Source organism: Orussus abietinus, unplaced genomic scaffold (assembly GCF_000612105.2).
Source record: "Orussus abietinus isolate OABI.00-Male unplaced genomic scaffold, Oabi_2.0 scaffold262, whole genome shotgun sequence".
NCBI classification, from domain to species: Eukaryota; Metazoa; Arthropoda; class Insecta; order Hymenoptera; family Orussidae; genus Orussus; species Orussus abietinus.
The window spans coordinates 41,652-55,784 of NW_019394588.1; the positions used below are offsets into that span (position 1 = coordinate 41,652).

Sequence of the window (14,133 nt, forward strand, 5' to 3'; positions counted from 1 at the left end):
TTAGACCAAACTGTCCGAAACTTTGACACATCCTGATCATCTAAGAATTGTCCTGACACATTGAAAATTTGGATTTTTCATAATAATCTCTTAAGGTGAAGTGAAATTCCCCTCAAATCAGTCGATTCGAATACAACACCTTTTTTTAAGGGTGTTAGACCAAACTGTCCGAAACTTTGACACATCCTGATCATCTAAGAATTGTAAAGCCAGCTGTCAATATAAAAACGAACGTCGGCAAAGTAGGCATTTAGAAAAATCTTTATCGACGTTGATCGAGTTCCTCGACGTGTTTCACTTCACCTCAACTGGAACGATTCTAAAAGAGAATAGGAGATCGTATTATTGGAGGTGTTTGTAATTTTGGTGTGCTGGGTTTGTGGAAAGGCAATTACTTTCCTAGGAATAATCACGAGTTCTTGTTTCAGTTCGCAAGGAGAACGAGGAGCTGATCAACTCACTGAACAGGGACCACTCTGTGCCGGTCAACTCATCCGACCCCCCATAGAGACGAGAACCTCTTCAGGGTGTTTCCAAGGCCAAGTGCTCGAGAAATTCACGATAGACAAGTCCAGGATAACGATCGAATCGGCCAGAGTGCCGAATTTCTCGAAAATCTCCGAGAAAATGGCCGGAAAACGCATTTCGGGGGGAAACCCCCGGAGTACCGCCGCCAATCGCCCGTCCAACTCGGACCAGGTTTTCCGGCTTAACGACGCGAGATGCGGAAAAACGTTTCGAACGAAAATTCATCGGAATAATATTAGAAACAACTTTTATTCGGAGGATTTTTCCGTGCGCGGCACGCACGGACGAGAATCCGGACTTTTGTACGACGGGGTGAACGGTGTCCCTCTTGTGGATGACATTGGCGAAAGGATACGTCATTCGAACGGAATACGTTGTTGTTGTTAATTGTTGACGTAACTTGTTTTGGCCACGATCCAGGATTACGGTAACGACTGGTTATTCGGGCCTCTTTGTGCCAATGAATATTAATTATCGCGAAAGTGCGCCGAGCGTTAGCATTAAGTCGTTCGCCCGATAAGAATTCTCGTTGGAGGTTGATAACGGATTCCTCGATTCTTAACCCAGGAGATTTCGACACTTGCAATTAGCAACAATGCATGGAGATTATTATGCAACATTACTGCACCTTGGCAGTTACCTATTAGCGATAGATACTACTAGGGATAGGGACCGACTGTTTTCTAACTCGACATGCAACCGTCCTGTGCATTCTTTCGATTCTATCGAGAGCAAACAGTTTTTGCACCTTTGCGCAACTAATCCATAATGTCAACATATCCTTTTCTCTATGGTTCTTTCGAGAAGATTCGCGGAAGTATTAAGGTGAAGTGAAACATCCTTCAAATCAGTCGATTCGTATACAACACTTTTTTTTAGGGGTATTAGACCAAACTGTCCGAAACTTTGACACATCTAAGAATTGTCCCGACACATTCAAAATTTGGATTTTTGAAAAGAATTTGTTAACTCAGTCCAAACCAGAACCAACATGGCGTCGAGCTCTGATATGAGAATCGAAAGGGTCAGGACAATTTTACGACAATTTAGAACACTTTGATAGTCAATAAACTCACATTTGAACGGGATAAGGGCAAAAAAAGTGTTATATACGCTTCTATGCTAAAACGATGGTAATACGAAGTCTCGGAGTGAAAATTTAATTGACCTGGAAATCACAGATGGCGCAGGGAGTCCCTCTGCAGTCAATTAGGGCCCCAGAAAGCATGAATCCAGAGGATTTCTAGAGTTTTACTTCGATTTCTTGATATTTATTGTACGAAAACGACAGATGGAGTATGCCATTTGGTACAATACCCAATATAATTCTATATAGCTATCAATATAAAAACGAACGTCGGCAACGTAGGCATTTAGAAAAATCTTCTTTATCGACGTTGATCAAGTTCCTCGACGTGTTTCACTTCACCTTAATGAGGGGGAGGAAGAAAATGAAATCCCTCTTTTTCTCGGTTTTAAACATATTTATCTTCCTTGAAAGTATCAAATGACGGAAAGGAAATGTCTATCTCCAGAAGACCGATTTATTCCGTTGTTTTATTCTTTGAAGTTGCAAACTTTCCCGGGAAATCTCGGACCTAGGGGCAACGCCGATGCAGCGAACTGAAAGTTGCTAATGTAAGTGCATTCCCGAAGGGCCGAGTTATTCCGAGTTTTCTCTTCTTTTTTTCCGAGCTCTTCTTTTTTCTCGCACAGAACGCGGCGCTCGTGGAAAATCCGAGGCAGAAGGAAAAGCTTGGGATGGATTAGCAAGAGGTGGCTAAGTGCAACTCCAAAGGGCAGCGTTATCTCGCCATTTTTCTTTTTTTTTTTCGTGCAAACCGCCTCTCTCTCTCTTTCTCACACTCTCGCAAGAATACCGGAAATACACGAGAGATTTCGACGTTTTACGGTCTCTTCCGTGGAACGTCGACGTTTCACGATAATTATTTCATGCGTAGCAGTTTTATAAAAGACGGTTTGCACATTTTCCAAGATGGCCGCCTACCGAGGAATCGTGTCGCGCCACTTCGCGAACAAGGGCCTAGAAAGAGGAGGAGGATCATTAGCGTAATCTTTAAATCTAAGGCTAAGATCTCACTCGACGTTTAGATCTCTTAGTAATGAGACTTTGCGAAATGTCTGCGACACAAGTCTCTTGTGGGAAACCGAAAGAAAATCACTCTCTAACGCACTTCCGCTTGACAACGAATGGACAATTATTCCGGAATTTTGGGCGAACAAAGACTCCGACAAGTATAAGTATTAAAAATCAATGTAAAAGCGGCAGTGACATTTGTATTTTACGGATGTTCTCCGATGCTCATACGTAAGGCAATCACGGTGTATCACCTGTACACCTACGTTCCCATCAAAAAGAGCTTCATGCAGGGATCATCTTCTGGGGATATTTTCAAAAGTCGAAAAAAAATTCTATACTCCTTTTCTCCTTCTTTTAGGCAAGCATTACGCCGTTAAGGTGAAGTGAAACATCCTTCAAATCAGTCGATTCGTATACAACACTTTTTTTTTAAGGGTATTAGACCAAACTGTCCGAAACTTTGACACATCGGAGAATTGTCCTGACACATACAAAATTTGGATTTTGTAAACAAATTTTTTAATTCAGCCCAGACCGGAACCAAAATGGCGTCGAGCTCTCATATTTCGATCAATATACAATTATCGAAAGCTCTGATATGAGAATTGAAAGGGTCAGGACAATTTTACGACAATTTAGAACACTTTGATAGTCGATAAACTCACATTTGAACGGGATAAAGGCAAAAAAAAGTGTTGTATGCGCTTCTTTGCTAAAACGATGGTAATAAGGGGTCTCGGAGTGAAAATTTAATTGACCTGGAAATCACAGATGGCGCAGGGGGTCCCTCCGCAGTCAAATAAGGCCCCAGAAAGCATGAATCCAGAGGATTTCTGGAGTTTTACCTCGATTTCTTTATAATTTTTGTACGAAAACGACAGGTGGAATATGCCATTTGGTACAATACACAATATAATTCGACTCCGCTGTCAATATAAAAACCAACGTCGGCAACGTAGGCATTTAGAAAAATCTTCTTTATCGACGTCGATCAAGTTCCTCTATGTGTTTCACTTCACCTTAATACGACCGATAGCGAGCTTATCATTTGGAGAAAATTCCTGCAAAGAGCTCATTTCCTGTAAGAAACGAAACAAAATCGAGACAACCTGGAATATCAACACTTGGGTAATACGTACGAGTTGGGGAAATCTTGAATTGAACATTTTCTAAGCGAAAAGAAAAAGTCAATGGACGGTGTGATAATAGACTCCTGCGTATTGGCCGGGTGTGGGGAATCCTGGGGAATTTCTAGGGCACATCGTTTACCTGCAGTTTCATAAAAACTGCACTTGAATTTAATCGTAAGTGAAAATCCGCAATATTGCGGGTACCTGCGTACTGTAGCGTGTTGTGAAAAGTGTTAACAGGTGAGATATTAAGATTTATGTTTGTATATTGTAATAACATTTATGCATAACGGTTATTAATATGCGAAAATATACATACTAGTTGTCCAAGATGGCGACCGCCACGGCGGCCTTCTCGAAAGTTTCATTGACCGTTCTTTACACCGAGCGGGCCGAATCGATACTGGATTCACGAGTTTTAAGAAACTCCTGTAAGTTTAAAGCGAATGGAGACGAAAACTTGTTCGCATTTCTCGACGCCGTTCATCGGGTATAAGTACACCTCGTGGTATTTCTTCGACCTCTGTCTCTCATTGAGGAATATCATTGAAATACGTAAAATGCATTGTTCAGTAAAAAATGTGAAATATTATCGCGTCTCTCTTTCTCTCTATGATAAGCACATTTTTCGCGATGTAATCTGGTTTGGTAGAAAATATGAAACATCGTGGCAATTCGCGGATTTTATATATTTTATTTTTTTTTTTTTAAGTTAAAAGGTCCAAACCAGAACCAACATGGCGTCGAGCTCTGATATGAGAATCGAAAGGGTCAGGACAATTTTACGACAATTNTCCATCTATCCCAATTGTCGGGGATAGATGGACCAGTTTCCCGTCCATACAAACAACGCTACCGACATCCCATTTTAGGTTAAGATTGTACTCAAGTATACACTTGAGTTATAGGATTGATCTTACGTCGAAATCATTTAAACTAACTTAACCACATATCAAATAAATCCAGTATAAAATATTTTTCAACTCACCAAAAGAAATAAACAAAGTTTTCTTCTAAAATACGCATGAAACTCATGAGCAAAACAGCGTGGTTCCGTCTACTCAAGAACAACTTCAGACAACGACTGCAGCGCTGCTGTGGCACCCCAGCCAAGTATTCGACTAGTCCGTCTATACCGGTGGTCCATATATGCCGGACTTACCCTATATAATGTGATCTTGGTTAGGACGCGGAATATATGTGCCCATAATTATGAAAGTGGTCTAAGTCATATTTTTTGTTTCAAAATTACATTGAATTAATTTCGTTTGAAATAATATGGCGTGAAATAACTGATAAACTCATTTTTTTTTTTTAATTTTGACTTAGACCACTTTCATAATTATGGGCACATATGACCAAGGTAAGAAAAAAAGGAGAAATGCAATTGTCCGCCGTTAATCGGCGGGCCGTTTATTGCGTCAACGTAAATTGCGGACTTCCACATCGTAGAAATCTGTAGAAAACATTTCGAGGTAACTCGATCTAAGTCTTACACCCTGCCTAAAAGGGACATGTAGAGAGTCGTGCAATTGCGTGAGCTAGACATTGCAGAGAAAGAAGCTTTAATTGCGAGTACGGCGAGAAATCCTGATAGTGAATATTGCAAATAAATCTCCATACTGTTCCCACGAATGATAATACGCAAATTAAGATTATCAACACGAATCAGGATTTTTCCCGACAATGGTTAGCCATTAAGGTGAAGTGAAACACCCTTCAAATCAGTCGATTCGAATACAACACTTTTTTTTAAGGGTAAAAGACCTAACTGTCCGAAACTTTGACACATCACTCCTGATCATCTAAGAATTGTCCTGGCACATTCAAAATTTGGATGTTTCAAAAAAATTTGTTAACTTAGCCCAGACCAGAACCAATCAATACACAATTATCGAAGGCTCTGATATGAGAATCGAAAGGGTTAGGACAATTTTACGACAATTTAGAACACTCTGGTAATCGATAAACTCGCATTTAAACAAGATAGATGCAACAAAAAGTGTTGTATGCGCTTCTATGCCAAAACGATGGTAATACGAGGTCTCGGAGTGAAAATTTAATTGACTTGGAAATCACAGATGGCGCAGGGGGTCCCTCTGTAGTCAATTAAGGCCCCGGAAAGCACGAATCCAGAGGATTTCTGGAGTTTTACTTCGATTTCTTTATAATTATTGTACGAAAACGACAGGTGGAGTATGCCATTTGGTACAATACTCCAAGATAATTCGACACAGCCGTCAATATAAAAACCAACGTCGGCAACGTAGGCATTTAGAAAAATCTTCTTTATCGACGTCGATCAAGTTCCTCGACGTGTTTCACTTCACCTTAAGTCTTTCCTCGCGAGCTTACAACCTGCCTGGCGCTACAACAATAAAATGGTCGGCGGTTCCGCGATTAATCGTCTTGACATAAATCCTACGATCGGGCCGATTATATTCTACACTTTGCTCCCGCAAAGTCGATATCTCACCCTGCCTAAAAGGGAAGAATAAGTTAGTCATGCAACGGTGCTCCTCTCCTAGGGCCTCTTACTCTTATGGCCGCCTGGTACGCGCGCCATAATCGATAATTACCGATAATTACCAACGAACAGTTATTGCTATCAGTCGATTGTTATACCCTGCTTCAAAGGGAACCTTAGATGTTCTAATTGCCGAGGGCGAGATCCGGATGGACGCCTCGAAGACGAGATTGCTCCGGCACGAGGGGAAGTCCTTTCCACCGAGCGAGTCCAGAGGATGGCCCGAAGGACCCCCCTCGACGCCCTCGACAAGGAATAAATATTCTATCAGTCTCTTCGTATGAGCTTTACACCCTGCCTAAAAGGGAAGATAAGATGGTCATGCGCGTTTGCTCTACACCTTGGGCCCATCTTCGTACGTGAACCCGACGAACCTTCTCCGAGGACTTGAACGCCTGTTTCGAATCCGAACTCCCTTGGTCGCCATTGTCGCAACTCCGGTTCGGTGCATTTCATTTCTACGACGATTTAGGCCTCGATTTAAGGGCGCTCACCACTGTAGCATTTTGCAGGGCCTCACGGGGACAACGATTCCGAACGTATTTCTAAACCGATCGAGCTTAACGAGTGCTCATATCGAAGATGAAACGTTGACCTGTGTTTACATGGGAGCGATTTTCGATAAGTGGTCATTTTCATATAAAAAAAGTGCAACGACATAATTTCAATGCCCTTTTACCTAGGAAGGAGGTGCTCGATCGAAAATCCCTCCCATATAAACACACGTCAACATTTTATCTTTAAAACGAGCACCCGTTGAGCTCGATCGGTTGAGAAATACGCTCAAAATCGTTGTCCCCGTGGAGGACCTTTTTCAGGATTTTCGAATTTCCCGCGAGGAATTTGGGCGTCCTTGGCAACCGTTGCCGACTCTACGTGCGGGCGGCCGGGGGTCACCCACGTTTCGGCGCCTAGTCCAGAGGCGTCTAGCCGTTGCGTGAGTCCTATACGTGCAAAATACCCAGACATTTTTCGCCCTTTGCTAAACACTGCCCATTATGCGTCGCGTCTCCCTCATCCGAGCGAGAAAGTACGTTTTGGTTACCTCCCACCGAATTCGATGCTATTGCCATCTAGCGGTGGAAGTCATCGTCCCCACTTTGGTGGTGAACGCCGTTAATCGCTACGATTGCGCTCACTTTGCCGAGCGTCTTTTAAATAGAAAAATCGATTCAAGAGGTACAGTGGATTCCAACGGATGTTCAAGTCGAACTCGTGTCTAGGACCTCGTTTCGCGTCACTCGGTCGGGGATGCGTTAAACGTTCTTTGGACGCGATTGTGGAGTTTAAACATCTCGTGTAGTAATCGCTCAACGTCCAGTGCATCCCCGTAGCTTCGACCGATGCGTTTCTTATGGAATATAAGGGCCCTGATATACAATACATAGACCTTATCTACTAACAAGGAAACGTTCCCAAGTGTCCGCCCCCGATCTTATTGATTTCCATGTATGTTGAAGAACACAAAAATCTAAGAGACACGTGTTTTTTTATATCTAAGAGACACGTGTTTTTTTTTATTATAAGTTTCGTCGAAATCCCTCCATTGCTTCTACGAAAATTATTATAAAAATCGAATTTTCCCCAAACTTTGGGGGGTTGTTTCCCCCCTTAAATGTGGACCATCGCAGATATAAAAAAACACGTGTCTCTTAGATTTTTGTGTTCTTCAACATACATGAAAATCAATAAGCTCGGGGGCGGACACTTGGGAATGTTTCCTTGAGAAAAAAAAAAAGTGGTATTAAATTTATATCCTGAAATATTCGCCCATTCCTAAACAGGGTGTAATAAGTAACTACAATCTATAGTTGTATATTATAACCCTTTTATAGACTGGCGAATATTTCCCAACTCTGTTTAAATCTGCACATCCGGAAGGGCGCATAAAAACCAGGCCAGAGATTTCCGGAGATTCCGATACGGTAAGCCAAGAAAAAAAAAAACAATTGGAGCATCTCTACAAGGAATACCTTCGTCCGTTACCATTTTTGGAGATCCCGAAGTTTGGACCGACCGATCAAGCAATCGTACTAATTTCCACATCCCGAGTGTCCCTCTTCCTCCTCTTGGACTTCCTGCAGTTCAACTCCTCCTGAATCTCCAGGAGGGATTTCCCCTTGGTCTCGGGAACGACGAAGAAGATGAAGGCGATGCCGAAGAAGCACGTGGAAGCGAACCATCCGAAGGCTGCATAAATCCCACAGGTGTCCGTAACCACTTGGTACATCTTGGAGACGACGAAAGCCAAGAGAGAGGCCCAGAGATTCACCAGGGACACGGTGACACCCTTGACGTTTGTAGGGAACAGTTCCCCCAGCATCATGTACGGCAGCGGACTGAGCCCCAGGGCGATGATCAGCTCGTACGCCATGACGGAGGCGTCCAGGATCCAACCCAAGCCCTTGGTACTCACTTCCAGGTGCAACTTCAGGAAATAAAAGCCAGCGCTGATGGACAGCACCAATCCTGCCAGGAAGGTCGTGATCAGGAGGAGAGGTCTTCTGCCGAGCCTATCCACCACGGCGGCGGCTCCTAGGCCTCCGATTAGCTGAAGAGAGCTCAGGACTATCACGGCAACCCCTGCCGAGAGTCCAGATTCTCCTTCCTCGAAGATCTCTTGGGTGTATGATTCTATGGCCGCGATTCCACTAAACTGGAGCACCAATTGCAGTCCGAAACTGATCAGCGTCGCTCTTCTGTTCCCAGGGGTGTCGAAGAGGTCCCAGACCTTCGCCTTGTCCACTAAGTCCCGGAGGACGGTCTTCTGCATCTGCTCCATGTCTTCTTCGAGGTCTCCCGGAGTCTGGTACCTGGAGGTTTAAATACGTCATTCAACCGAGAATATAAACGATTATTGAGGTGCTACGAAAGGGTCATTCATATATACATATCGTATACGATATATATGTATATATCGTATATATACATATATATATATGTATCGTCGAATGGGTCGAAACAACTGTACCACGCGAAGGAAGGTCCTGACCCCCGTGAAATATAATTTTTTATGAACAATTTAAAAAATATTGATTTTCGTGAAGGGTTTCACGAGACCTCTCCGATGCCACTTTCGTGTCGCCTTAAGGTGAAGTGAAACTCGTCGAGGAACTTGGTCAACGTCGATAAAGAAGATTTTTCTAAATGCCTACGTTGCCGACGTTGGTTTTTATATTGACGGCTGTGTCGAATTATCTTGGATATTGTACCAAATGGCGTACACCATATGTTTCCGTACAATAATTATAAAGAAATCAAAATAAAACTCCAGAAATCCTCTAGATTCATGCTTTCTGGGGCCTTAATTGACTGCAGAGGGACCCCCTGCGCCATCTGTGATTTCCAGGTCAATTAAATTTTTACTCCGAGACGTCGTATTACCATCGTTTTGGCATACAAGCGCATACAACACTTTTTTTGCCTTTTTCCCGTTCAGATACGAGTTTATCGATTACCACGATGTTCTAAATTGTAAAATTGTCCTGACCCTTTCGATTCTCATATCAGAGCCTTCAATAATTGTATATCGATCGAAATATGAGAGCTCGACGCCATTTTGGTTCTGGTCTGGACTGAATTAAAACATTTCTTTACAAAATCCAAATTTTGAATGTGTCAGGACAATTCTTAGATGATCAGGATGTGTGAAAATTCCGGACGGTTTGGACTAATACCCTTCAAAAAAAGTGTTGTTTTCGAATCGACTGGTTTGAGGGGAATTTCACTTCACCTTAAGAGATTATTATGAAAAATCCAAATTTTGAATGTGTCAGGACAATTCTTAGATGATCAGGATGTGTCAAAGTTTCGGACAGTTTGGTCTAATACCCTTAAAAAAAAGTGTTGTATTCGAATCGACTGATTTGAAGGGTGTTTCACTTCACCTTAAGAGATTATTATGAAAAATCCAAATTTTCAATGTGTCAGGACAATTCTTAGATGATCAGGATGTGTGAAAATTCCGGACGGTTTGGACTAATACCCTTAAAAAAAAGTGGTGTTTTCGAATCGACTGATTTGAAGGGTGTTTCACTTCACCTTAAATTGTGTAGAATTTGAAAATGCTACCGGTACCTCTTCAATTTGGTAAGGCTCGCTGCAGCAGCCTCCTGGCGGTTCTTCATCAACAGGTAGTAAGGGGATTCCGGCATCCAGGAGAAGGTCAGGAAGAAGAGAGCCGGGATTATGGCACACCAGTAGACCAGCCACTCGTAGGACACGAAGGGACCGAAAGCGTGAGCGTAAAGTTCCCCAAAAGTCACCATGAGCTTGATGAAGGACCCTAGGGATCCCCTGATGTTCTTATCGGCTATCTCGCCGATGTACATGGGGCATACCACGTAGACGATGCCTTGACCTAGGCCACTTATGAACCTGGAGGCGTACAGGGTGTAGGCGTTGTCTGCCAGGATTATCAGCACCCACCCTAGGCTCAGGGGAATCCCTGATAAGAGGAGGCTGCTCTTCCGGCCTAATCGATCCACGATTAGGGCGGCGATCACGTTCCCCGGGATTGATCCCAATAGATAAAACGATGCGATCCAGGATGCGTCTCCTGAAGTGATCCCGAACGGGGATTTTTCGTTCTTCAACTTTGGCAGGATTGGTGATGTCCATCCGATATGCGAACCCGTGATCGCCAAGGAAATTGTTGCTGGAATGATGTCATTTTTTATCCTATGATTTAAGGCGAAGTGAAACCCCTTTCAAATCAGTCGATTCGAATACAACACTTTTTTTTAAGGGTATTAGACCAAACTGTCCGAAACTTTGAATCATCTAAGAATTGTCCTGACACATTGAAAATTTGGATTTTTTTAAATAATTCTTTAACTTATCCCAGACCAGAATCAAAATGGCGTCGAGCTCTCATATTTCGATTGATATACAATTATCGAAGGCTCTGATATGAGAATCGAAAGGGTCAGGACAATTTTACGATTGTCAATTAAATGATTGTCAATTAAATTTTCACTCCGAGACCTCGTATTACCATCGTATTAGCAAAGAAGCACATACAACACTTTTTTGACCTTTATCTCGTTCAAATGCGAGTTTATCGATTACCAGAGTGTTTTAAATTGTCGTAAAATTGTCCTGACCCTTTCAATTCTCATATCAGAGCCTTCGATAATTGTATATCGATCGAAATATGAGAGCTCAACATCATTCATCGATCTTAAGGTGAAGTGAAACATCGATGGACCCCCTGCGCCATCTGTGATTTTCAGGTGAATTAAATTTTCACTCCGAGACCTCGTATTACCATCGTTTTGGCATACAAGCGCATACAACACTTTTTTTGCCTTTATCCCATTCAAATACGAGTTTACCGATTTCCAGAGTGTTCTAAATTGTCGTAAAATTGTCCTGACCCTTTCAATTCTCATATCAGAGCCTTCGATAATTGTATACTGATCGAAATATGAGAGTTCGACGCCATCTTGTTTCTGGTCCAGGCTGAGTAAAAAAATTGTTTGGAAAAATCCAAATTTTCAATGTGTCAGGACAATTCTTAGATGTGTCAAAGTTTCGGACGGTTTGGTCTAATACCCTTAAAAAAAATTGTTGTGTTCGAATCGACTGATTTGAAGGGTGTTTCACTTCACCTTAAAATCCGGAAAACCCACCTGTAATCGCCGCCAGATATTGCGGCCATTGCTTGGTGCGCTTGTGGTTCATCCTTCGTATTTCTTCGTCCCGACTCGGTCGTCGAGAGCTAGACTGCAAATTAAGAAATGGCGAAATTCGATTTTATTCACTCCACTAATTGTTTGCACAGCTGATACGATAGCGGCCTTCGGGCGGAACTTACAGAAATAGACGACGAATCTCGCTTTGGCGTCACCGAAGCAATTGTTAGGACTTAATTCATCTCGACGATGCCCGATCTCGATCTCGTCGATGCGCCTTTTATACCAAGCCTTATCACCTGAGGATCGCTTATCGCCTGCATTGCCTTAGCCCCTTGATTTGTAGGGCGAAAAGAAAACACCTTCATTAAGGTGAAGTGAAACCCCCTTCAAATCAGTCGATTCGAATACAACACTTTTTTTTAAGGGTATTAGACCAAACTGTCCGAAACTTTGACACATCTAAGAATTGTCCTGACACATAGAAAATTTGGATTTTGTAAACAAATTTTTTAATTCAGCCCAGAGCAGAACCAAAATGGCGTCGAGCTCTCATATTTCGATCAGTATACAATTATTGAAGGCTCTGATATGAGAATTGAACGGGTCAGGACAATTTTACGACAATTTAGAACACTTTGATAGTCGATAAACTCACATTTGAACGGGATAAGGGCAAAAAAAGTGTTGTATGCGCTTCTATGCTAAAACGATGGGAATACGAGGTCTCGAAGTGAAAATTTAATTGACCTGGAAATCACAGATGGCGTAAGGGGTCTCTCTGCAGTCAATTAGGGCCCCAGAAAGCACGAATCCAGAGGATTTCTGGTATTTTACTTCGATTTCTTTATAATTATTGTACGAAAACGACAGGTGGAGTACGCCATTTGGTACAATACCCAATATAATTCGATACAGCTGTCGATATAAAAACCAACGTCGTCAACGTAGGCATTTAGAAAAATCTTCTTTATCGACGTCGATCAAATTCCTCGACGTGTTTCACTTCACCTTAACCGATGTAAATTGACATACTCGATCGTTGATTACTTCGATGGCACAATAAATTGCAGCATAATCGCATCGTCCCTGTAATATTGAAATTATGATCTAATTAATCCGCGTCCGTGTAGAGACCCTCTGTGAATAATTTCATCACCGCGTGATTGGTAATTGAATTTCTTATGGTTCTTTGGAACGGCGATGTTCGGTTAATGTCGAGCCGTTCCAGAAGACTCTAATTAGCCTTTTCGACGGTTCATTTCCACCGCGACTTATGCAAATATTGTCCCCGAAGGTGGCACGACGCGCTCACGCGGTTGTGTTTGCTCTTGGCTGGTGCAAGATACAAGAAAAGATCATCTTCCTTGGGAGAGGCGTACTTTGCGTCAAAAAGATTTTCGAATTAAGGTAATGTAAAACATCCTTCAGATCAGTCGATTCGAATACAACACTTTTTTTTAAGGGTATTAGACCAAACTGTCCGAAACTTTGACACATCTAAGAATTGTCCTGACACATTGAAAATTTGAATTTTTCAAAAAAATATTTTAACTCAACTCAGACCAGAACCAAAATGGCGTCGAGCTCTCATATTTCGATCAATATACAATTATCGAAGGCTCTGATATGAGAATTGAAATGGTCAGGACAATTTTACAACAATTTAGAACACTCTGGTAATCGATAAACTCGCATTTGAACGGGATAAAGGCAAAAAAGTGTTATTTACGCTTGTATGCCAAAACGATGGTAATACGAGGTCTCGGAGTGAAAATGTAATTGACCTGGAAATCACAGATGGCGCAGGGGTCCCTCCGCAGTCAATTACGGCCCCAGAAGGCATGAATCCAGAGGATTTCTGGAGTTTTATTTCGATTTCTTTATAATTATTGTACGAAAACGACAGGTGGAGTATGCCATTTGGTACAATACCCAATACAATTCGACCCAGCTATCAATATAAAAACGAACGTCAGCAACGTAGGCATTTAGAAAAATCTCTTTATCGACGTTGATCAAGTTCCTCGACGTGTTTCACTTCACCTTAAAAGAATTGGAAGGTGCTTTTTCACCTCCCTTTTTTGGGGTATTAATTCTTGAAGCTCGTCCAAGGAATTCCCCGAAACTTTAAGGCATGCTAATCCGGAGGGGAGAAAGTAATTATTTACCGAGAGAGGTGTATTTAGTTGGACGTGGATCGGGCGTAAA

At 42.2% G+C, this 14,133-nt stretch overlaps 1 protein-coding gene across 1 annotated transcript; it reads right to left on the reverse strand.

Moving 5' to 3' along the window:
* Positions 1-7,985: 7,985 nt before the first annotated feature.
* On the reverse strand, positions 7,986-12,164 carry LOC105704415 (facilitated trehalose transporter Tret1). The gene is made up of 4 exons (XM_012433621.1): positions 12,105-12,164; positions 11,920-12,013; positions 10,364-10,943; positions 7,986-9,099 (listed from the first exon to the last, which is right to left on the reverse strand). The coding sequence occupies exons 2-4, from the start codon at positions 11,969-11,971 to the stop codon at positions 8,307-8,309; spliced, it is 1,425 nt and encodes a 474-aa protein (XP_012289044.1). The 5' UTR covers positions 11,972-12,013; positions 12,105-12,164; the 3' UTR covers positions 7,986-8,306.
* Positions 12,165-14,133: the final 1,969 nt, after the last annotated feature.